This window comes from Rhea pennata, chromosome 1 (genome assembly GCF_028389875.1).
Source record: "Rhea pennata isolate bPtePen1 chromosome 1, bPtePen1.pri, whole genome shotgun sequence".
Lineage (NCBI taxonomy): Eukaryota > Metazoa > Chordata > Aves > Rheiformes > Rheidae > Rhea > Rhea pennata.
In genome coordinates this window covers 11,096,004-11,122,376 of record NC_084663.1, presented here as the reverse complement: position 1 = coordinate 11,122,376, position 26,373 = coordinate 11,096,004, and the positions used below count along the sequence as shown (strand labels likewise).

The 26,373-nt window shown below is 36.8% G+C and overlaps 1 protein-coding gene across 3 annotated transcripts in view; it reads right to left on the bottom strand.

Moving 5' to 3' along the window:
- CACNA2D1 (calcium voltage-gated channel auxiliary subunit alpha2delta 1) overlaps window positions 1-26,373 on the bottom strand; it is a 390,747-nt gene that overhangs the window by 120,452 nt on the left and 243,922 nt on the right. For all 3 annotated transcript variants that reach the window (XR_009959084.1, XM_062581330.1, XM_062581317.1), the window contains exon 7: window positions 1,043-1,174. Coding sequence is in view for 2 of the 3 variants with exons in the window: in XM_062581330.1 (XP_062437314.1) it covers window positions 1,043-1,174 (132 nt within the window). In the remaining variant the exon portion in view is untranslated. The remainder of the gene's footprint in view (window positions 1-1,042; window positions 1,175-26,373) is intronic.

Sequence of the window (26,373 nt, the reverse complement as noted above, 5' to 3'; positions counted from 1 at the left end):
ACATTTGAAATAAAGAAATAGTATTTTCAATATTATTTTTATGCAACATCTCACTGTACTTATTTCATCAGCCTCTAACTGACAACACAAACAAGATCCAAGTACTATGAAGTATTTCTTCCTACCAACCAGTCTAAGGCAGCTTCTCTGCCAGTGTTAGCAACTGTGCTAATGATATGGTTAACAGTTTTAAAAATAATCTTCTTCACCCTAAGAAACACCAGAAATTTATAAACAGAAGAGAAAGAATCACAAGTTCTTCCTCAGACAGAAGGCAGTGCACACAATTAGCATGTGGCTAGTGGCCACACTACTCTGTCACTGGTAACAACATCACTTATCGAGAACAGCAGTAGTGGAGGCAGTATGCCTGTCGTCAAACAAGCCTTGCATTTGGTGGTGCTTGTCAAATATATTAATTCAGGCTATGGATGGCCTAAATTCATTAAAATATACCCCTATTTAAATTAATTGCTGTGATTCAGTAATGGGATGCTTTGACAGGTGGAACAGATGCTGGTTGAAATAATCAAGTTGTATTTATTGACTTTAGCTCTAATGGTAAAATCATAATTGGCAGAGATTGTGGATTCTGCAGGACATACACAAAGCATTGTGCAGTTGTATTTTCACTGATTTTAACCCCAAGACTGTCCATTTAGTTACTGATATGCTATTTTTAAAACTAGACAGGTCAAAAAAAAAAAAAAAAAAAGGAAAAAGAAAAACCCTCACTGGAAAATATTCATGTGCTTCTTTACATAACAATACGTAAATATTTAGCTTTTCAAAGAACATTATCCACTGTTCCTCCTACTGCAAAAGATGCACCTAGCTATATACTCTATATCCAGTTTTTCTCCATTTGTACCAGAATAACTTCATAGATTTTGAGTTATTTCTCGTATGTGCGAAGGCCAGCTATAGGAGAAAGTTATCTTTGGTTATCTTTTATTGCTTGTAAAGTATTCATAATTTTTTTTAAGGAAACGTGTACTGAATTTTGGTACCATAGGACAGTTTTTTAGAAGACTTCAGTTACCTGGATAATACCTGGCGAGGCCAGTTGCACTACCAAAAACCTGCCATAGTAAGGTAGGGTCTTCTTCTCTGTTCCGCTTGAATACATCATCCAGTGCCGCTGTCCAGTTGAGTTCATTTAACACTATTGTTGCTGTCAAAGAAGAAATATATTTGATGTTACTCAGTTACATCTTCAGACAAGTAACAATGACTACAAAGAAGAAACTAAATTTTTGTAGAAAGTCGTAACATTTTGTTTAATGAATCAACAAAGATTTAAGGAAACACACTCGTCTTTCTTGACAATTTTAAGTTCCTTACAGACTCTTCTTCCCCATGCATTATTTACATTCTGTAACTGTTCGTTTATTTGCATATTCAGTATCTTCGATAAATTTTTTTTCTGAGATGTCATTCAAGTTGTACATCCCAGTCATAGAAAATTAAATATAAGTATATAAAGGTGATATTTCTATTAGTCATACCACACTGCAAGAAGAAATACTAGAATGATGCCAACAAAAGTAGATGAGTCTTTTAGAAAAGCTAACAAAGTTTTTCTGTTCAGAACAGATGTTGTAAGGGGATGTTGTAAAGGGAAAAGGCAAGAAAGAGTATCAGAATGGTAAAATTTAGGTGGGCCAACCATGGACAATAGCACACATTACTGCATGCCGACAAGATCTTCATGTTTATATATGCGATCACTTACAGAATGACCAGTAGAGCGAACATTAATATTTATGAGCTGGGTCAGCTTCCCAATGAACTTGGTATACAAGGACATTCATAAGCATGGTCACTGAAACACTAAGTGGTCAGTTACGCAGAAATTTATATTGACAGCTGATGCTTGTGTTAACTATGTAAAAATACATTTTAACATGCCCTATGTGCTTGTGAAAAAGATGTAATGGGAGACTTTACAGCCAATGAACACTGCCACAGTAATAATCAATTGAAAAAAATATGAAATTTTATTATGGTACAGCTAGTCATGCTTTTCTCAATGATTATCTTATTCATGTCAGGCAACAGCTGGCATTCAGTTAATTAGAAAAAGCAAGAGTTTTTTCTTTTGTTGGTTGGGTCACTAATTCTTTCCTTTGTGTTGCCCAACAGTCTTATAAGTAACACTTCTGAAACACCTAGATTAATAGTGATACAGCGATCAGTGACAGTGGAATGAGAGCTAGAGGGGAAAAAAATGAAAACAACTTAAAATGTAGACAAAAATCCTAAAAAAAACAAGGCTGTAATTTAGACACTGTTTAGTATTGCATGCAAGAAGTTTCAGTTCTCTGCAAATAGACGAATCATGCTGAAATAAAAACAGTTCAAGCTGAAGGCAGGTCAGTGGCATCAGGGTACAAAATTCTGTATCCAGGTCTCTTTTCTAGCTCATTATTCATTATTTGTGAAAAAACAGAAACAATAAAAATAAGGACAAGTTAAAAGTTAACATTTGACAGCCAATTTCCAGAGTACAGTTGTTGTAGGTACTAGAGAAATGAGATGGTACCATTAAATTTTATAGGTTTGTTTTTAAAGGTTAAGGAGAAAATTGCTACACCAGATGTTTTGGAGAAAGGTTTATCTGTTTTTCAAAGAAGTTTTAAGAGAATATTACTCTCTCAAGATACAGCTTTATATGGAAATATCACATTCAATTTCCAACTCTTGAGACTTCCGGTAACCAATAAGCTTGTACTATACACCTGTTTCTCTGTCAAGTAGGCATTTATAAAAATATATATGTTTACTTGAGAAAGAGGAATACCTCCCTTAGCCACCATAAGAACTTTATCATTTCAAAATTATCATTTTAAAATGGTTACTCTTCTATTTTATCTTTTAGAACCAATTTGATCTACTGGGTAATTAAACATTGTATACCATCTTTCTAGATTCTTTGAAATTTGACTTTGTTTCAGATTTTACTTCCCAAAGTGGCTCTGTGAAGTTATTAGAAGCTTTGTCATTCACTTACTGAGACAACAGTTTCTTTTCATGTTTTGTTTACTTCATGTCACAGTTTCCTCACCTGATTTATGGAGTGCTTGGCCCAATGCAAGTGCAAGCCTATGGCTCCTAATGAAATTTTAGGACACTGGAGCTTAGGACATCAAAAGCACCCAAGAGACAACAGTTCTCAAAGCTTTTCCCACTAACAAAACATTTGGGTTTTGGGGTCCTCCGTGGATTCCTGAGCCCCACCAAAACATAAACAAATGCATTTATCTGGCCTTGTGACCTGACTTGGATGCAGCCCCTCACATCTCAAAAATACCATTCTATGCAATGTGGGATAGAAAAAGTAGTCTTCAGCTAAGCCACAGAACTGAAACTTGGAGGATGGGAATCCCTAGTCCCAAGCACAGTAGTGACTCTACCATGTTGCTCAAACCAATGATTCAGCAAAATATTTAAAAAACATATAGAAAAAAACATATTTTAATTTAATCATTCTCATAATTGCTTTTCTAAACCCCTGGCTATGCATCCCCTGAGACTGCCTCCTCTGATATAAAATGGAATGCAATATTTCAATAGAGAGTATTTCCTTCAGACAATAAGGCCTACAAATGAATAAATTATATTCAATATTAAGATATATCAAACCTATTACTATACATTTACAAATACTGTTGAAAAGGGTGTCTTTGTAATACAGTCCAAATATATGTATCTCACACACACATATGAAAAATGAGGAACTAAGGAGATAATTTCAACACTTTGTTAGAATTGTTGAGATTATAAAGAAATCAGTCTCTCTACATTCTGTTTGTAATATTTTTGGAGAAGTGATGCCCCAGCTTCAAGAGTTTTATTTTCTTATTTATGTCCTAGTTCTTCCCTCCCTTCTCCTCTTCCTTTCTCTCTCCAAATTTCTCTCAGAGACTTTTTAAAAAAGATAAACATCCTAAAAAACCCCAAAGACTTACAGATGGGAAAAAATATTGTGTCAAGACTGAATGACTAAAAAAAAAATGTGCAATTCAGCATAAGATACAACAGCATATCTGTTCCCACATACTAAAAAACACATCTTCCTGAACTCCTGAAATTAATAGTTAAGTGCCTCAGTCCCATTTCAGAAACAAATTTTAACAGCATAATTGTAAGCTTCAACATATATCAGCCTCTTCTTAATTAATTTGCTCATCTTGACAAAAATAATTTGCCCCATACTTGGAACAAACACACAGTTTATTTGATGGGACTGCTAGGTAAATATCTCATTGCATGATCATTAAAGCAATTATTTTCTGGAGCACTTTGCTATTTGCAGTTGGAGCTTGCTTACTTTTTGGTTAGTTTTTTTTTTATTTTTTGTCATTAACTACTTGCATATAGAGTATATTCAATTTGTGTTAACTAATCTAGTGGATAGTAAATGAGGTAACAGTTGTTAGAAATTTTAGCATTAATCATTTATTTCCCCACATCTTTATCTGCAGCATTTATTGCCTCTCTGCTTCCACGAAAGAACACACACTGTAAAAATCAGTTTCTCTACTTTTTTGAATGCAGTATCTCTGTTAATAGGAAATTTCAAATCAGTATCTGCTGATTCTGGATTAAAGCCTACAGTGTTAGATTCAAAACTTGCCACCTGAACAAAAGCAAGTAAAAATATCGCAAATAGCAATAACACAATTTTTAAGTAGTTCCTCCTAAGATGTCATGGTTCTTAATACGCACCTTAAAATCAATGCAGTGCTACTTTGACTAGTTCATAGTGACGAACATACCACCTCTTAGCATATCCTAATTTGCAGACATGAATTTCTATTGGCTTCACGTGATAAGTGAGAATTTCACATATTTCTCCTGCTATTTAAAAAATGGATCTTACTAAAACAGAAGTGTTTAGAGGCATTCTTGCCACACTTGCTGAGATGTTGTATATTCTAGAAACACTTATCTTTCCTTTGGAGTTAACCTCTGCACAGGAAAGAGCTTTTGACTGATAATTGGCAGAAAATCTAGTTTGAGACAACTCTCCAATAAGCTTATTTCCAATTCTGCTAAAAGGAGTCTTTGAAGATTGCTTCTTCAAAGTACTTCAACTGCTGCCTTTCACTTGACATGGGTAAGATGAAAAAATGAAATTCATCGTGGCACAAAAGGCAACATGATTCTTTCTGGCTAATCCCACTGAACTCCATCCATCTTTTTCTTTTCCTCTGTTCTTTATGACATGAGATTCAGGGGCCTTGACAAGGAACAGATTCAATTTTCCCCTGCAAATGCAATCAATAAAACAGAGAGAGTACTATTGCTCTCTCTTTAGAAGAAATGGAAGAATACACTTCTGATGATTTATTCAATGTATAGGCCCTGGCCTGCTTATAAGGCAGACTGCAACTTTATTTGAAAATCCTGGGAGCTATTTACTATGGCTGAAAATATGTCAGCTACCGTTCCCTGGTGAAGCAGCTACACACACACCAGGGAGACCAGAGGGACCTGCCTCTGCACTCCATTAACTGCCTCTTATGTGTGCAAAGTATTACAGCTTCATAACCTGTTTAACAAAGTTGACTCACTGAATTCTTTAAAGATACCATCGCCTAGCTATTTTTATGAATGAAATATATATTTGCAGTCCAACATTAGGGTATTTAAATGGGCAGAGAGGGAGCATAAATTTGAAAGAACATTATTTTTATGTGCATGCATTGACAGGTTTCTGTCTGTACTCATAATTTCAGATATTACAGATACTGTACTAAAGGTGCAAAGTGGCCTTCTTTACAACTTGTATGCTTTTCTCAATTTTTCAAGCTTACTTTTCATCTAGTTTATGTTAAATTAAATACAATGTTACAAACCCTCAGCTGTCACTGGAAAATTGTACTCATGTTGGACTGAGAACGAAGGGTCTCCCATAAATTTCAAAAACCCAAAAATATTTTTCATTACATGTTTGTACTGGCTCATAAATATATATTTTCTAGATATTTCCCAAATATAGTCATTTTGAAGCACAGTTCTCTTAGCAGTTTGCACTTCAACCCTTCAAATTTGGATGCATGGTTTAAGTCATCTATTTTATGCAAAGTTTATCATAAGCAAAAGGCCAGAGCCAATGAAAGAATTAAGTGCTTCCAAATTAAATACTATCTCCTAGGTAACAGTTCCTCTGAGTGGAATTGAGAATCTGAATTTAGACACTTAGGCTTTCCACAGAATACCACAGGAAAGTACTCAACTCAAAACGGTCATCCAAAACTTTCACATCACAAATTTAACACAAAATAACTATTACATAATTTAGTGAGATTTCTAATCAGATAGGTCATTCTATCAAGTGATACTTTGCTTGATCTTGTAAATACAAATCAGTTGCAAAACCTTACCTTGAAAGTAACATTTGTATTTCCTACCATGATCAACTTTAATATTACTGAATAATTAGATTTTTCAGGTAATATGCAGCCAATTCTGTGTAAGAAATAGAGTGTGTATGTGTGTATATATAGGTGTTAAAAATGTGTGTGTGTGTATATATATATATATATATATACACACACACATACACACATATATATACATACTATATATATTACATATAATTTGATTTCTTACATACACGAACGTAATAAAACCAAATAATTTCAACATCTGCTGAAATACACTTTTATAGAGTAGATATTGTACAATAGTAATTAAAAGCATAAATGATAACATGCCATGTACTTTCCTCTTTATTTCTTTAAATGAACAAATTCTTTATTTCCCATTAGATATCTGACATTATGTCCCAGAGTCTCTGAAGAAGTCACTGAAATCTAACATACTGTTGTCTCTATGTCAAATCAAGTAAATTAACTGGCAATGTCATTTGATGTATGCTGACTGGTTAGCTGTCACATGCTGATAGCTAGAATAGTACCATAAAAGCTCATTAAAATAAGAAATGCCCAGGAGAAGGAAATGAATATAAAAATGTCAAGGATAGAAGATGGAAGTAAGCTTCTATTACAGCTCAGCAAAGAATTAATAAAAGGTAGAGTCACAAAATCTTCAAGATACAGTTTAAAAAAGTTATTTATCTCATATAAAATAGAAAAGAAGATCTTAATGAGTACATTGTGTCCTATTGTTGCTTATGTTATTTGTGAATCTTCTAAATTGTAAAGGATGGACAGTGCTTTTTACCTTGCTTCCTCTAATATCAAAGCATAACTAGCATGTATTCTAAACATCAAAAACAACTACACAATATATATATTTTTTTTTCTCAGAAAAGAGGGTAAGGAGGCAGATAATCTATGGAAAATGTGAGTAAGGTTGCTCAGTGAACTTTTGGAGGATTTTGTGGAGCAAACCACAGTATAAAAACCTAAGTAATGCAAAAAAGAATGATTTAAGTAACCAGCCATTAATGGTGTCCCATGGGGGATGATACTGGGTACAACACTGTTTAACAACTTCATTTCTAAGCTGGATGATTGGACCAAATGCACCTTCAGCAAGTTCGCAGATGTCACTGGACTGGGAGGGGTAACCGATGCACTGGATGACTGTGCTGCCATTCAGAGGCACCTTGCCAGGCAAGAGAGATGGGCAGAGAGGAACCTCATGAAGCTCAAGAAAGGGAATTGAAAAGTCCTGCACTTAGAGAAGAATAGCCATGCATCAGTATGGCTGGCCTGCTGGAAAGAAGCTTGGCGGAGAAGGACGTGTGGGCCCTGGTGGACAAGTTAAGCATGGGCCAGCAATGCACCTTCATGGCAAAGACGACCAACAATATCCTGGGCTGCATTAGAAAGAGTGTTGCCAGAAGGTCTTGATGATCTCTACCCTCTACTCAGCCCTGGTAAGGTCACACCTGGACTGCTGGGTCCAGTGCTGGGGTCTCCACTACAGGAAAGCCATGGATATATTGGAGTGAGTCCAGCAAAGGGCTACAAAGATGATGAAGGGACTGGAGTACTTCTCATTTGAGTAGAGGCTGCGAAAGCTGGGACTGTTCAGCCTGGAGAAGAGGAGGCTCAGAGGAATTTAATCAATGTGTATAAATATCTGATGGGAGGCTGGAGAGAGAACGGGGCCAGACTCCTCTTTGTGGTGCCCAGTGACAGGACAAGAGGCAATGGGCACAAACTGGAACACAAGGAATTCCATTTCAACATTAAAAAAAAAAAATTATCATGAGAGTGGTTAAACACTGAAACAGGTTGCCCAGAGAGATTGTAGAGTCTCCATCCTGGGAGACATTCAAAAGCTGTCTGGGTATGGTCCTGGACACTATGCTCTAGGTGACCCCGCTTGAGCAGGGGCTTGGTCCAGATGATCTCCAGACGTCTCTTCCAACCCAACTATTCGTGATTCTGCAATTATAACACTTCCTGATTTCTTACCATTTACTATTAATTTTTACAGACCTCTAATTTAAAACAATTTCTTTAAAAATAGGTGAAGTTGCATTTTTAAAATTTGTTGTATTTTTAATGAAGATATCAGGGATTAAATATCAACAAAACAACCACTTAAATAATAATAGCTATATTATATGTTATCTTTGTTCTTTCCTCACTTTATTTTGTTTTTAGCATTTCAAAGGATATATCAAATTAAACTACCTATAGAGATATGCTTGATCTTCAGTAAAGACTTCTCTGTAGAAAAATACTTATTAGGTGTTAACAATAACAAACTAAAGCAATCAAAAAACTGTCTAGAAATCTTTTCTGGTATAATTTATTCAAATTTATTTTCAGTCTGTGAGGATTCACCATTTCAATAACTTTCTAGTTACTAGAGCACCTTACAAGATGAGTAAACCCTAAGCAGTATCTGGGGTAAGTTAGATGGAAAAAAGATATTAGAAATAAGAAAATTCTGCAACATACAGAAACAGATTTTTGACCTGCCATAAATGAACCGGAAACAGGCCAACTCATGCTTTCTGCAATGTATTTTAACTATTTTGTTCATTCCCGTTATATTAATTTCTGTTCTGAAAAGTCAATTAATTATGAAATTGATGTTATCACCAGTTAATTTTTATACAGAACATCTATTATGAAATTCTTCCAATTATTTTTTTTTGCGACATATATACTGAATAAGATAGAACATGAAATTGAGAGGTCTTTTTTTAGAGCAGAAGGCCTTAGAGTGAACTTCTGATAGGAGAATGGAGCAAAGAGGCCAGATGTTCCCCTGCTTTTAAGACTGAGTTTGATCAATTCAGTAAAGGAATTACATGGATTAGCTAAAGAACTGGATCTGACAACCAGAAAGGCACTTCCAATCTAATTCTGATACACCCATGCTGTGTTACAAATAAAGAAAATGTCCTTTTAAGCTGAAGTTCAGTAATCACAAACAACAGCTTTATACAAACTTAACGAAGCACAAGAATTAGCAGTAAAACAGCTTTTCTTATTAATTTTTAATTCATGAATATTAAATGCTTGCAGATAAACTATGGGGAAAAATTATTACATGAATATATACACACATAAAATGGAAAATAAATAAAATTAAATATATATTCACATATTTATTCACATATTTATCATAGACAAGATTTTTTTTCTAATGTTTAGGGCATTTTTATAAATATTAAAATGGTATGGTGGATTTGGCTAATGGATTCTAATCTAATCCTCACATGAATGAAAGTTTAATGAATGGCAGGGAAATGAGCAGACTGGTTCAATCTATCTAACGCATCTCTGGCAACAGCAACCCAAGACACACCGAGTGTGAGGGGAATACAATGCGCAAGTGGGAAACGTGAGAGAAATGCTGATGAGCTGAAGTCCATTTCATCACCTGAGCTCGCAGAGAGGTGGCAGCCCCTGCTCCTTGTCGATATTCCAGCCACCTCCCGGACGAGTTTTGCACACTGAAAATAATGAAATCCTTATTTTTTTTTTTCTCTCTCTTTGCTTTTGGCCAAAGGTTGTGCCATTGTCTGCTCTCCCTGGAGATGTTTGCTACGTGAGAAATTTGAAGGTGATGGATATTTTCTAAAATTCAGCTACCTGAGGAAGAAGTCTCTTCTCCCTCCAGCAGAACATGGGTCTCCCATGCTTTCCCTGCATGCCTGCACTATGCCTTCTTGGAAACAGAATGTAGCAATGAAACAGAAACTGTGCATCTACAGCATGACATCGCCATAGGTATTGTACCTTGACTATTAATTAAGATTGCTTTTGCATTATTTTCAAGGCTATGTACAGGGAATATTAATATAACTCGTACTTGAAAGGAGTCTGTAGGGTACAAGAAAGGTTATGTAGTTCAGAGCTAGCTGCGTCTGCAAGAGAGCTTTTCCTTCCCTCCCTGAAGACACTGCAAAGATTTCTTGCTATAAATAAAAGCTTTTTGCATATCTTTATAAAAATAAAAAATATTTTTTCTTTATTTAATCTATAGCACTAATCTATAGCAATGCAAGGCACCAGAATGCCGTGCTTCCAAGACAGCCAGCTGAATCCCACTGCCTGAGTGAATCCCGCAGAGGGCAGTGATTTCACCCTCCGTCTCCAAAACTCCGCGTGTCCTGCGGTGCTCCTGCGCTCCCTCCGTGTGCCCTAGACCGCCAGGCTAGTGTAATGGGCAGATCACAGAACCAGGAGCCAAGACTTACTACTCTAGCTTTTAAAGCAGATGAACAAAAACTTAAAAATCACTTTGTAAAAATCAAAATACCTTGGAAAAAATAACAGACTCAAAGGGATCCTCATAAACGCAGTAAAATTCAGCTCCTGTAAAGCTTTTTTGTCTACCTACTTCCATGCTATGAAGTACTCACTCAGGATTCACCTAAACTTTTTTTAATCAATATCGCAGTTCTCTCTATGTTGCACGAACGGTGTTCAAACAGAAACACATTTTATAATCGTACGTTCCCTGGAGGTCTCCTGGTATTTCCTTTGCTTGGTGATTACATAAAACCACAGGAAAGGCAGTAAAGTTGCACAAAATGGTTTAAACAATTGGAATGAGATGAACAAAGAAATCGAATCACCTTATATAATCTCTTTTTAGATAATTTAAACTGCAGTAAACTTCAGCTGCTTTAGCTTTCCATATTTAAATCCAAAGGCCATAATCATCCGTGAATTAGTAAGTATAATAATAATGTGGAATAAGCAATTCCACATAAGCAGAATTTTTAAAATCAGAGCTGTTGAGTTTGCATTTTTTAATGTTTATGTATAATCATTTCAAATAATAAGAAAACAGGAAAAATAGACACAGATGTAACAAGTGAAAAGAAGTGAAAAAAAAAAAAAAAGCATCTAGAACCAAAAGAGTTAGGAGTATATTTTCAAGAATTTTCAAGTTATATAGTATGTCAAATAGTAACTTTCAAACAAAGACAAGGAGTGAGGGCAGAATACCGCATTTCCTAGGATGAGGAGAAAGATATTAATATGAATCTGAGTTTAACGCATGTCTTTAACAAGGACCCATACCATACAGTGAAATACAACAAACTTCAGTCTTACAGGCATTTCTACACATTCATATTCAAAATATTAAGGACACAACACCAAGAGCCAGGAGCTCGGCTCTTGCTAATTCTCACGTTGCTGTGACAATTTGCATCAATTTGGGACGCCGGCGAGGGAAAGGAGGGTCCAAATCTGCTCATAACCTATTTTGAGAACTCTTTCAACAGGAAAAGGAAAGATCAAGCAGATCAATTTATTGAAAAAAAAAAATGAGTGTATGAAGCAACAGAAGACTTTTCCTAAGTGAGAAACTCATTGCCTTACTTCTCTAACACTGTTCTGGTTGCAGTGGTTTCATCCACCCCAGCAAGCCATGCAGTGCAACGGGCACCGGCTTGCTCAGTGAAACTGCTGGTGCCGGGGATGCGACGCTCCCATTGAACGTGTCTTGGAGGTTTTACTTCCCGCTGCGTTTAATCTGCCCTGTAGACTGAACGCATGTTTGCAGTTGAAGCAGATCAGGTCCACTTTGAGAGGGCCACATCTGAGGGGCATCCCGATGGCACTCTGCAACGCCTCCGCGCCGCTCACCATCCAAGCTAAAATGCTCACACAGACAGATGCAGCTCAGGTATCAGTCTCCTAGGATCCTATACAGGATCTCCAGTCTCCCAAAATGATTACAAAGGGTCATATAAACTAGATAGCTGAGAAGAAAAATGGACTTTCAGTGATAAAAAGTATACAGTCCTCACATCATACATAGCTCTATACTCAAAAGAGTTCATTTTGACTCGAGTGAAACGTCACCCTACAATTTTCATCATCCCTGTCCTCTTCAGCAGCAAATAGGACTAGATCCAACGATGGCTGCATTATCTACCCTAACTGATAGGAGAGGACTCTCATCTTCAGCTAAGTGGGTCTGAATACAATAAAACAAAGAAAAAATATATATTTTTAGATACATAACAACTAAGAGTATGCTCATAACACTGCAGCTTCCTGTTTAAAAGGACATTGCTTTCTTGGCAAAATAATCTGTAGACTAATGGACAGATTCCCAGCTGTTAAAAATTGATATATTTTCAACAGATTCAATACCCCTGTGTATATTGGCCAAAAATTTGACCCTGATTTTATCAATATTTCCTTCACCATCAAAAAATTAGAAACATAAAGCAAAGCTAAGCAATTATGGCACTTCAGGGATCTGACAGCATTCTGCACAGAAGTTATACTTTAATCAATTCCTGTAAATGCTTTATGCTATATAGCAATGGTTCAGAAATGAGACAACAGCCATAGTAAATAAACCAGGGCTGGGCCCCTCACTTAGGTAAACTGATGTAACAACACCGAAGTCATTACAACTAAGCTGCTTTGATCTATGGGCTTTTAACTTTTTATTTTTATTTTTATTTTAACTTTAACTTTTAATCTTACTAAGTCTCAGCTCCTCAGGTATAGAAGAGGAACAATTATATGTTCTTAACTTCTTTATCACATTTACATAACAACTAAATCTTGTCCTTAATGTCTTGAAGGTATTTTGAATGATTTCTTGACACAATCTAGTGTTTTGGTGTAAAAGCAACTTCATGATGAATGTACTTTCTATATTGCCTTTTTTCTTTTTTCTTTCCTTTTTTTTTTTTTAAAAAAAAAACAGAAGTCAGTATCTGGTTAGCATTTTGCAATTGTAAATTAACACAGAAAGCACTACAGAAAAGAGACAAATGTAAGGAAGTTTTTTTGTTTTTTTTTTTTTTTTTTTTTTTTTTTCCTAGCATCAGACAATTGGAAAATTGATTGATGCTTTCAGAGCAATCAACCAAAAATCATTTTTTCACTTCATTATAAAATATATTTTATTTCATATTTTCAGAGCCCTGATCACTGGCAGAATTTTGAAAAGATTTTCTCTTTTTTTAGACTAAAGAAATAAAAATTATTAAGTTTCTAAGAGCAACTCTTGTGTTTTTAGTAAGACCCTTCTATTTTTGCAGAAACCAACCTGGAAAATCTTACTGCATTCCTTTGGCTGTCTGCAACACAGAACAGAAAAAAAAAATCCTGAACTGTACAAATGTTATGGACGACTGACTCCTACAAAATAACTTCAGATCAAAAAGCAGGAACAAATCCTGAAAGACCTGCTATAGAACAGGCCAAAGATACAATTTGTTTCTCAAAAAGCTGCATATCAGGCACTAGCAGTCAAATGTCTCAGTGAGTGATTCCCGGGTATCACTGTGCAGGAAGAAACTCTCTCCCCTTCCTCCTTTTAGGGCAGCTTATGCTATAGCAAAGCATGAGCAGAGACATCTTCAATGTAGGCAAACAGTGAAGAACAGACTGTCAAGAAGGCAGCCACCTTTCCCGGCAGCACACGACCAGCTGAAAAAGCAGAGAAGCACGCTGGCATATACTCAGGAGACCCTCACCCCTAAGGCAGGGGAAGAGGAAAGAGAAATGCCGTTGCTAAGTAATTTGCCATGATTAACAGTTGCTTATTAAAGTATTATTTGCATTAGGATTTTTTTTGCTAAGTACTGTCTAATCAAATAGGCAGGAATCTTTTACACCTTGAAGATCCTACAATGAAAATTAAGATGTAACATAATGATTGTGGAATCTCCTTCTCTGGAGATATTCAAAACTTGAACGGACACAATCCTGTGCAATGTGCTCTAGATGTCCCTGCTTGGGCAGGGGGGTTGGACTAGATGATCTCCAAAGGTCCCTTCCAACCTCAAGCACTCTTTGATTCTGCGATTAAGGCAAACAAGAGTAGGGGAGTAAGAGCATTACTTCAGGAAGGACCAGACTGGCAGCAGAACAAGAAAAGATGGGTTTGGGAGCTGACTATTGCAAAACCATGCCATGTCATTCAATTAACTAGTGTCCTTTTCCATGATTTAGTCCAACAAAAAAACAACTGCTTAATGTCTGTCTGCCTCTAGCTTCCTATTCCCTGTTTTCTGTGACTGAGAAGTCTGATCAAATTATTCCTTATTTGAAAGCGGGAAGTAATGGTATTGACTAGAAATGGAACAACAACAGGCAAAGTGGTGCAAGGACACTTTTGCTGCAGACATGGACAGATACTGTAGACAAATTAGCAGAAAGGGAGCCTTCTGCACAGGGATGTAGTTAAATGCAAAAAAAGGGGGGTAAAAAATATACTCCAAAAAAGAGAACATTGAAAATTGCAATAAACAAATGAGACAGTAAGTCAAAATTAATTCTTGTGAGACAGGTAGAAAGTAATTCATGAAATTAGCTTGAAAATTTGCACTGATTATTCAGAAGTGAAAACAGAAACAAAACATTAACCTCAGTTGAGCATCCTAAACAAAACTACTTGAAGAAAAGCACAAAGATAGAAACTTGACAAACCATTTATTTGGTGCCATTTCCACCAGCAACCATCAGCAAACACATACAACTCTATAAAAAAAGCACACATATATCAGAACTATCATTAGTAGCCAAATACATTACAAATATTTGGCTGTTTCTGGTTTAAAAAGAAGCCATCCCCAGTTTATTAAACACACATATACTCAAACAAGAAGACTTGACAAAATCAAAACAAATAATACAAACTCATTTTTTAAATTTTAATATTTAATCTATGTTCAGAACCATTGTATATTTTCTGTGTGAGAAATGAGATGAGAATTAAAGATATAACTCTTAACACATGCTTAAACAAAACATGATTCTTTGTAGAAAAATGACTGAATTCTGGGTCAGGATTTGACTTGTAGAAGGAGTCCTGTACACCAATGATGCTGGGAAGCTACTTTAATGGCTTGGGACAAAGATTAATAATACAAAGACCAGATACATAGTTTAGTTCTAGCATATGTGCACGCAAATGGAAAAAGAGGCAGTTTTAAACAATCTTATGAATATAAAAGTAGTTAAAAAAATTCTTGAATTTTTAAAAACCACATTAAGGAAAAAAATAATACTGAACTGCACAAGAAAAGGGATCTATATTGTGAAATCAGCATAGAACTCACAAAGGTGGCCGAAAGTACAACACAACATCTGAAAATGTACATAACACCTCCCTTCCCTGCAATAATTACATAAACGTGCAAATTATACAGTTACAGACTTACATGGTTATACAGTATCTAATTACATGGAGAAAAAGTAAGATCTCAGTTGAACCTATGTTTTTGACACCAAAAAATACATTTCTAACACTACAGTCAGAAGTAGCTGAACTGAACAGTTATTTCATTTTCCCTCAGGTTACATATCACTTCAGTTCTATTCCAGGATTTTCCTAGCTGTTCCAGTCAGTTATATCTTCCTTGCAATCTTGCTCCGTGCCTGGAGCTGTCAGTGTATGTACTTAACAACATGGTGTTAGGTGTAAAAGACAAATATTCAACTGGAAGAGATTGTTTTCTCGGTGAAAAAGCCCACCAAGCAGCGGAGCTTACCCACTGCCTTCTCTAGAAAACTTTGATTTAGTATTGGAACATATCCCCAGTAGCTCAGAAAAATCTTGCAAAAAGCAAGGGGATAGATATAAGCTCATATATCAAAATATAAGCTCATTGCTTGGGTCAGTGTAACGCTCCATCAGAACATAAATCTGCACATAGATGAAGTATCTAACAGAAGACAATCTTTGATAACTCATCTAGAGAAAAAGATACTGAACTAACGACAGCTTTGCCATTATGTTAGGCTTACCTTCTAAAATGGTACTATGTAGCTAAATTTGTTTCGTTTATCTGACCAACTTCTGTGTGGTCACTGAAGAGGAAAATACAATTTTGGCTTCTCAGTACAGAGAACCAGGCCTCATAGTGCATGTTTGCTCAGTCTCTGTCCTACCTCAAGGTTTCCTATATATCTATGTGCTTATATGTGCATAAATGTGTGCACATACATATGGATATATGTATATAAACCCACACGCTCAAACATGCCTTAAGTTTTATTTAATCAAATTTCCATTGACATACATATGCATACATCAAGAAAATAATAAAAATCCTTAAAATATATATGTGAGGATTAACTACAACCTCATTAAGCCACACACAAAAAAGTGCAATGACAGCCACACCCAAAATTTTAATCCTTTCTCATTCAAACATGTTGACCTTGTGAGTTTCCTTGTGTATGGATTCAGGATCAAATTCATCTTTTCATCCACCAACTTTATGCATTGATTTAATTAGCATTACATTATCCTAAATATTGCAAATAACGCAATAGCTCTGCAGGGTATACCTGAAAGAGGAACAGAACAAAGCCGAAATGCAGGAATTTTGTTGGCTTTTCTTTAGACCATGGCGTAATTACAATGGTCATCTGCTTCCCTGTTCAACTGAGTAACTTTCATATGCAATCAAGCACCGGAAATAAAAACTCAAGTAGTATATTTTGGGCAACTTTAAGTACCTTAATGCACAAAATATGCTTACGGTTCATTAGAGAACGATCATGAACCAAATAACTTTACCTGAGGACGTAGTAAAGAAATCTCAGAGCTATGACAACTACTGTCTTAAGAGGTAACAGTGTGATCGTCCAGCGACGATTAGCCCCTCACTGAAATCTCAGCAGTGCTGATGTCTGCAGTTATTTCAACAAGGAAGTTGCTGATCTAACAGAGCGATGGCGCTTTGGGGCAGAACTGAGCCACAGGCCCCCAGGATGCTGAAATTTCTCTTTACTGTATTACAAAACCAGGCAAGTGAACTGTAGTTCACTTCGTTGCAGAAATTCTCTGATGACCACAAAGCATGTCAGGACATTTAATTTTGGGAAAGCCAGTAAGCACATTTCTTAGAATCCGTGGAAGGAATCATTTGCTTTTATCAAGTCTTTAAACGTATCTCTGTCTTTATCTGATAAAGTTCAGCGTGGAATTAAAGATGTAGTCATTAGGGAAATATTATTCTGTGAAGTAACTACAAACAAGACAAAGCCTCCATCAACACAATAAAGTTTCCTTGGACATGTAATTCCCTGAATTATACTTAATTCTGTCTTGATTTTTTATTGCTTTTAGTTTATGTCTCCTCCCCCTTCTTAGAAGTGTAACACAGCTCTTTTTCGTCTTTAAAAATACATTCATTTATTTTCACTCCTTAACAAGGCTGTTAACTGTAAAAGAAAAAAAAATTAAGAAGAGCCTGAAGAGGCTTTCATTTGGCCTGAAATCATTTTAAAAAAGAACCAGGACTGGCTGAACACTTCATAAGATATATAACAAATTTTGGGGGGGGGGGGGAATTGTGCTTTCTATCGTCTCCCATAAGGCAGCACTTTCTTTTTCTTTTCCTTTTTTTTTTTTTTTTTGTTGTTGTTCATAGGCTGATTCTAGCAAGAATTTGGGTGTAGGAAATTTACTTTCTGAGCTCTTGCAGGAACGGGTAGATACAGAAGACTTCATTGCTGTGAAGGCTCTGCTAGAGCTCCATTGCTGGTGAATTAGAAAGTAGATACTAAATATTTAGGTGGAACACGGAGGGCAAGTAATGAAGCTTTTCAGAAACACCTATTTGCAATACATGCTGCCTACATTTCTCCTTTACTACTTCTGCTGCACTAAGATAAGAGATGATCATGCTTTAGGACTTAACTGAAGTTCTTCAGTGCTAGAGCTTATACAGGGAACGGTGAGGCATTACACAAGCCACCTGGTTTGGGAAACACTGCTCTGTTTTCAAAAGCCATTAAACAAAAAGATGTGTGTATTGTGGAAAATATTGTCACCGGGTGTAGAAATAACAGCATTTCTAAATGACTGACTCAAAAAAAAGTTAGAAGCACAACAGTAAAAGTAGCAGGTACCCCACAGCAACATGGTTTATACTTTTATATGTATTAGCATATGCCCTGTTCTTTCTGATGCAATGACCTGAATTTTCCTAGGCTTTTGTGTATTGTACATATTTTCATGGTAATCTTATTCTTGCAAGAACCTTCTATTGCTTTGTCAGTTTGCATTGCATTTGTTTTTATACTGATCTCCTGCAAGAAGCAATCTTTCACTTCACTTGCCAGATTCTATTCCTGTTTGATATTCATCTTATTCAAGCAAAGAGCTCTCACTTCCCTTGTCAGCTTCTATTGAATTTTTTGTATTGATCTTTTTCAAGTAACAGCTTTCAACTTCCTTATAATTTTCATATGCCTCTTTTTTTTTTTTTTTTTTTTTTTTTTTTTACTGAAGTGCTCACCTTGCTACTCCATGGCCTTTCTTCACATTACAGCTCTTCTACAGCTAAAACCAATTTAGAGATTTAATTTCAACATTATCATTCACTGCTCAGAAGGACAGTTCTGAAACTCACTGGTGACTTTGGTCAGTGCTTTTTACAGTTTTAAATTAACAGCACTCTTGGATCATATTTTCCTATCCTTACTTACACTGAATACGGTCTACTCCTTAAATTATCCCAATGATTTTGGTGAGAGTAAAAATAAAATGAAACGCCAAACTTGTGTAAGCTTATGTCACATACACAAAAGCCATAAATCTTTCTTTTGATACAAATGGGCCATAATAATTAAATATTGTCAAATGTGAAATCAAAACAAATGGTGTGAGAATTGACTTTTTTTTTTTTTTTTTTTTTTTTTGGACTTATTTCTGAGGCCTGATAAAATCTTTACAAAAGTAAAACTTTCCACCAAGCTCCACCACTTTCCACCACATTTTCTCCAGAATTGACCGTAAAACTGATATTTTTTATCCTTTGTTTTATCTCCAAACAACCTCATGTCCATTAAGCTCAGCCAAACACTTTCTCTTTGCCTGAAAAATCAAAGTCTGAAAACTCTGATTACTGTGAACTCACAGATTTCACCCTCAAGCAGGCTATTTACCTACACACCGTAGCTTAGCTCAACTTTAGGATAAAAGGGACAAAAATACCATGTTCCCAGTGGAAATGCATAGAGCTCCAAATTTTCAATCTGCAAGCAACACAAATAGACTGTAAAGAAAAGCTAGAGAAGGTGCAATCCTCCTCAGGCTACAAGTGATACTGCAGTCTGGCTTGATGTAATTTTTGCAGAAGTTAATTTTGAGTCATCTAATATTGGTAAACGGAAAAAACAACAAGCGCTTGGGGAGGAACAGTTACAGCGTGGGAAACCCTTGTTTTGCTGGTATTTTCCTGAAAGCAGGAGACATAGTATCAAACTGTATAGGGACAGTTGTTAATCACAACACTGTTTCCCCTACCACAAAAACATGCAGCATGGCACTTTAAAACAAGTCAAAGACAAACTGTGAAGCATATATTTACTGAAAGATCACTCTTGCCACAAATTAAGCATCTTCCAGCAGCAACAAACTTGATTCTAATTTGTCTTTTAACTCAAACAATGCAATTCTTGTATCACATCAAATCTCAATACTGCAGCCCTGTGGGGTTTTCCTTTTTTACTTTGAAGTATGATTATTTAGATGGTGCTACAGGTTCCACATGGCACTTTAAATTGACATTACTCTTTATTACATGAATCAGGTGCAAGTATGTGGGTTCCAAGTCCTACGCCTACACAGAAATACTAGGCACAAAATATTTCCAGGGGAATGCAGTAATTTCAGTGCATCGTCATTGTTGAGGACAACATCAGAAATTGTTACCAAAACTGGAAAAAAGAAACACAGATGGCAAAAATACATATCTGAATGCATTCTAGCTTTATGTTCAAAATCTCAAAAAAACTTAAAAATTATTTTTACCACCACAACATACCACTGTCTTAAAAAATAAAAGTAAAGTCATCCGTATCACCGCGTAGCCCTATTATGTTGAACCGGTAGAGTATATCCTACCAGTTGTCACTGTGAACATAGCCGACGAGCACTCCGTATCGTCATCTCGTGGTAAAAGCGAGAGACTTGGAGTAAGACCAGCGGTCTTAGAGCAGTAACTAACCATCAGAGGTACGAATGCTTGTAATGTGCAAAACATGGGGATAATAATAATAATGCTCCACTTTGTACTGCCATTGTAGAAATAAAAGGTTACCTGATGAGCACCACAAATAATAAAAGCAGTAAACAGGCACGCAAGACGATGCAGCTGCTTTTGCTCCAAGCGGAAGGCGGTTACCTTGGTTGCAGGTGCTTTTCCGAGATTTGACATGTCAGCGAGGGCTCTGCACAGTTCACCCAACCCCTCCGCAGAGGAAGCTCGAAGCATGAATTTCGACACGGAAGCCAGCACTAGAGCAGCATTTGGCCAGTTTCTCTGCGTTACTTCTCGCTCGCCGTGACCAAGGAGAACGTGCTGCCATTACCGTTACCTACGCGGCACAGGATAAAATGGTGTTTTGTGCTCTTTGACAGTGAGCTAAAATCGCTTCTGAGCCACCACATTTCCAGTGGCTGTAAGCAGAATTTTATTTCTTCATAAACAATTTGGGTAGATCAGTGTAAAGAGAGTAAAGGAAGGAACCGCCTCTTGAAACAACCGCGCACGTTCACGGTGGATAACGCCTGAGAACGTAACTAAAGAGGATTCGTTGGGGACTTTGTGTGCGGACCGCGTTTCTCGTCTGTGCTTCTTCCTTCCACTTCTTTCTCTGTTCCCCGAAGAAAGCAGCTGTCAGGTGAGGCAGTTGCGGGGAAGAGACGTGCCCGACCGAAGAGCAGGGCGGGAGCTCCGCAGCGCGCCCGCCCGCGGCCCGGGCCGTGCCGAAGGCAGCCCGGCGGAGCTCCCGCCCGAGAAGACCCGCGGGCGGGACGTCTCCGCCGGCCGCGGTGGAAGGAGGAGGGAAGGAGGCCGGACACGAAACGGCTCGCGCCGGAGCAGCCGAGGCAACGGGCTCGGCGCGCGCGGGCCATCAGCCGCACAAACAGCAAAAACAAAGCGGAAAAAGACCAGCTGGTGAAAAAGGTACAGGGTAAGTTTGCCGTCTTCAAAGACAGGAAGAAAAAAGAAAAAGAAAACTAAAATGTATCAAATGATGGAAACAAAAGAGAAATAGGCAGCCCGTCCAAGAGGACACGAAGATAACATAGCTCCTCAGAGACTGCCTAAGACAATTATATTTCTTTCAATATTTGAGAGAGAGATGTCAGTATGATGTAAATTTAGATGAAAGACTGCAAAAGAGAGAAGCAGAAAGTCACACTAGCTCCACTAAAAGTCTTTAAGGATACAGTCCTAAGAACTGAGACTAGACAGGCTTATTATACAAGAAGTTCCAGAGATCAGACAGGCATCCTCCCTCCTGGGAACCACGATACACAAGGTCGAAGAAAATCCCAGTGACAGCAGGAGAAAGGCTACTGATTATTTTTCCGGGTGGAATAAATAATTCAGCTTGAACCTCCTTCACGCAGATCAAAAGCAACTGTGTCAGGTGAGAAAAGGTGCTCAAAAGAAGTGGAGAAGTAGGTAATCCTCAAAAAAAAAAAAAAAAAAAAAAAAAAAAAAAAAAAAGGCTTCTTGTCCACAGAAAGAAAAAAAAAGAGGTTCAGAAATTGATGTTACCAAAGAGGTTGTGTGATATCTGACCACAATAAACAGGAAAAAAAAAACATGTGTGTGTGCATGCACACGCACATGCGTGTGTGTGTGTGTTGGGTGGTGGAGAGGAAGCTTTTAAGAGATCCCAAGAATTAGCAAAGAAAGCTGCATCAAAGTTGGCGCAAGTTTTCAGCTAAAAGGGGAAGACATGAGGCACTCATACAACCTCCATAAAAACACAGAGATAGCAATGAGATAAATGCAGTGGTGTTAAGAAGAAATATCTGGGCGTATCAAACACAAAGGCACTCAGCACATCAGACTTTGTCTCTTTTAATACAAGACTTAGGAGACATGAAGTGAAACTACCTAGTGTCACTTCACTTGTCAGGTGTAAAAGGAAAGGAGATAATTCTTTGCACAATACATAAGCCTTTGTCACCCTAGGTTGCTGAGTTTACACTGAGTTTACAAAGCTTCAAAAAGCTACCCATACAGAAAAGAAAAAAAACATTTTGAGGAATATTAAACGAAAAGTCATCAACCCTGCTCAGGATGCCCCTCAGCCACAAATTTCAGTAGACTGGAAGAGTATTAAGGGTATATGCTTGCCCTGCTTTGAACCATTTCCTGGAAAGCTGCCATTAGCCAGTGGTACTAAATAGGGTTTTGCATAAACTGGCAACATTTTCCACTTCACATGCTGCTTTAGTAAATGTACTGTTAGTGTGGGAATAAAGGACAATCAATCTCTCCTGCTCATTCCCTGTGACACATTAGCTCTGGCATCGACGTTCTACTCAGTTCTTAAGTTCACTACTGGTGTAAAGCATTGGTGGAAATGCTTTGCCCATAAATTGAAATCTAAATTTCTTAATCTTCATAAATTATTGTATATTTGCTTCTACCTTCCTAGAAAAATTACTTAAATAAAAAGAAATAGCTCTTCGTTATTAGCTTGCACCTTCATTACTAACAGCACTCAATAGTTATGCTCAATGACTAAATGATCAGTAATTTTTGACCTCATTACAATGAACAGATTAGCTTGATTGTGATGTAGAAGTATCAGGAATAAATTTATTAGTGTAAGTTAGGAGACATTCAGGGCTACTTAGAACTTATATTTGAAGCTACAGTATCTTCATATGGGGATCTTCAATGTGGTTGTGTTTTATAAACCATCTCAGTAAGAATTAGTATGTGGGAATTATGCTGCCTCAGGAAATTTCAAGCTTACGTTCTCTTTTTTGTGTTGGAGACAAATGCATTTAATACAAGCGAATATGCAAAATATTAAACACACTTTTGCTAAAGAATTCTCTTAGTTATATTAATTAAGCATTCTACCATTTGGTACAGTGATTCTATGCACAAGTAAAATTGTATCTTAGATCAAAAGCCATATGTTTACGTAGTGGCTCCAGATATACATAGCATTCCACCCTATAAAAGACTCCCGCTCTACTTAGTGTGAGAGAGAAATGTATTTTGCCTCCTCAAAGAGAATCACAGTAAGTTGTCCCTTAATGGTCATCAATCTTTTGATATAAATCTTCTAGAAAGCAGTTGAAAACTCAGAATGAGGTATGGTCTTCTATGAAGCTTACAAACACATTAGAAGTATGTTATTCATCGGTGACATCTAAAATAGTTGGATATTTTAGTTAGTTGGTTATTTCTCTCTCTTTTTTTTTTTTTTTTAATTTAAAGCAAATAGGGAGAGGTAACTTAAAAAAAAATCCATTGGTTGCTAATGTGTAGTACCTTACTAGTTATTAAAGTATGGAAAGCAGGAAGAACAAAGCTGCTGACAGAGTAAATATAGTTGCAACTTTTTGATATTAAATAATACTTTTCATTTAAGAAACTGATAAGCAGCCCACATATGCATATTTTCCTGCTTTAAAACAACGCTTACTTAGCATATGGACAAAGCAAAGATACCAGAAAGGAAGTCTGCTTTCATATGTGGTTTTCCCATGGTCAATGCAACAGAGCTTAATCCTCTCTGCAAAAGCTAAATGATCTCAGATGTACAGTGGATGAGAGCATGCATCAGACGGTTTCATCCCTCTAATGTGTTTGTGTGCCTGTACCTCTATTTTGCAAGAACAGATCTAGCCCTCTAGGGAGAACAAATAACAGTTCCTCAGCATCAAGGATGCTTGACTGCTATGTCAAAGGCTATGAAATCAAACTAAAAGTGAAAGCTGTCAAATATACCACAATTAAGATTTTTCTTTCTCCTAGTAGTGATTTCACTATAAAAAGGCAAATTTGATCTTAAAGTGTTTGAAGAAGAGCATTTCTAGTAGGTATAAGGAAGTATTAGCGCCACTGCACTTGGGATTGGTGAGGTTACACGGCCATTCATATGATGAAATTTCTACCCAGAAGGGCTGATAAGTACATCTGCAAAGACAATCAAAAAATCCCCAACCAACCAACCTAAAAAAACAACCCCCAAAAAAAACAGGACAGAAGAGTCCGAAAGCAGCTTCACTTGTTTCCCCCAGCAAGAGGCACAGGAGGAAAGACAGCTTATGTCCTGGACATCACTACCTTTGAAATATTTGCAGTCATGGTTTAATGTACTTTATCCATGCCTATGGATAATTATAGTTTATCTTAGCATTTTATTACAGCTTTTCTGCAATGGATGCTGTCAAACTGGGCAACTTACCAGCTGGGCTGACACTGTAGTTCCAGTAGGCCAGTATGCAAATCCTTCCTTTCCCTTCAGTGCCATCAACAGACGGCAGTTTCAATCCAGAGCCCGATAAATCCCTGTGTGTCAGATGGGCAACCGTATTACGTATTCCAAAAACTAGTATTGCAGAGTGACTGCAGAGTTCGGGTGTGACCCAAAGGAAACATTTCCATTTTGAATAACATTTTATTCTTGCCACTAAGAGTTCTAAATACACCAAGCTGTTGGACTTGTAACACACGCTTTCTGTGTAACAGAAAAATCAAGATGTTTTAGCCTCTGACAGGGAAAAAAGGTGGCATCCATACAGCTCAGCTGCACTGAACAAGGAAACACACCATCAAATCCTGAAACCATTTCCAGTATCCTAACTACAGGCTCATCTCTTCCTCTTAATAAACTCCACAAGATATATAAAAAATAATGCTATTACTAAACCCCTCCAAATCAAGCTGGGGAGGGAAGAGGAGGTACTGTTTGCTGTTCTGTGATTAGCAGACTCCAAACCTGTAAGATGATATTCTGCTGGAAAGGTTTGCAGTGACAACGTGTCACCATTCATTCTTCATTCTCAAGTTTCTCTAGGACTCTTCCCAAATCCGTGGCATCTCCTTGCTCTTCTTGTTGGCTGCATCACGGATAGATTTTGGATTGTGTTGGTTATTGCTGGGGCTTTTAGCATAATCACCCTGAGCATCGTCTCCAGAGGCCAGCAAACAAACCATCCTCCCAGGGACGTCTACGGTCTCACTCAGTTAGTGGCAGGAGGAGGAATGGAAATATGGTACCAAGTGTTTTGATCAAAATTAAGCTTTTTTAAATTAAGTGCTGAAATAGCATAATTTAAAAGCAGCCCCTTCCTGCCTTTTGAGATGTTATACTTCCCTATTACTAAGTAGCACTCTATGTAAAATTGGCTTTTCTCAAAAACACGGTATTAATGGTCAGTAACTGACAGCAGAATGAAAGGGCATTAGCATGCACCCAGAAACCATCAGGCAGAAGGACCATTAGTCTAGGGGACTCAAGAACGCGATTTTCTCTCAAATATATAAACACAGATATTTTTAAATAGGCATTCCCAACTTCTGGAAAAAAAAAAAAAAAAAAGCCAAAAGGATTAATTTTAGAGATTTAGGCAAGGAAATACCAACAGAAGCCTATACCTTCTTTTCACAAAGAGTAATACTGCATGATTGATACATAACAATATGTACAAGAAATTAAGTAAGGTAAAGGTAGGGCGATAGTCTTTTTTGGATCAACTAGAAGCTGATTTACCACAGTATAACCTCAGATTTAAAGCTATCTCCAGCATTATAAAGTAGTTTACTTTATAAAAAAAGAGAAAGAAAGAAAAAGGAATGAATAGGGCTAGAGGAAACTTCAAACTTTGCTGTCTTATAAAGATTGTTGAAGTTTTATTTCAATATTTAATATGTTCTCTATGATATTTCAAAAGAATGTCTAGAAACAGACCATTACAAAAGTAGTATCTCTTTTATGGGTGACATGAAAGGGATTTACATTGTTAAATTAACAGTTAATCAGAGCTTCAGAGAGAATTTGACTAATGCATTTATCATTAACTTTACAAACATGTTACTTCAAGTCAAGGAGATTTTTTTACATTTTCTTTTCCCTTCTAAAATAGGATTCTAGTGAATTCTTTCATTCATCAAAGCAAAAAGTTAGCGATCTTTGTCTAGAACGCTTACCCTGTGGAAAG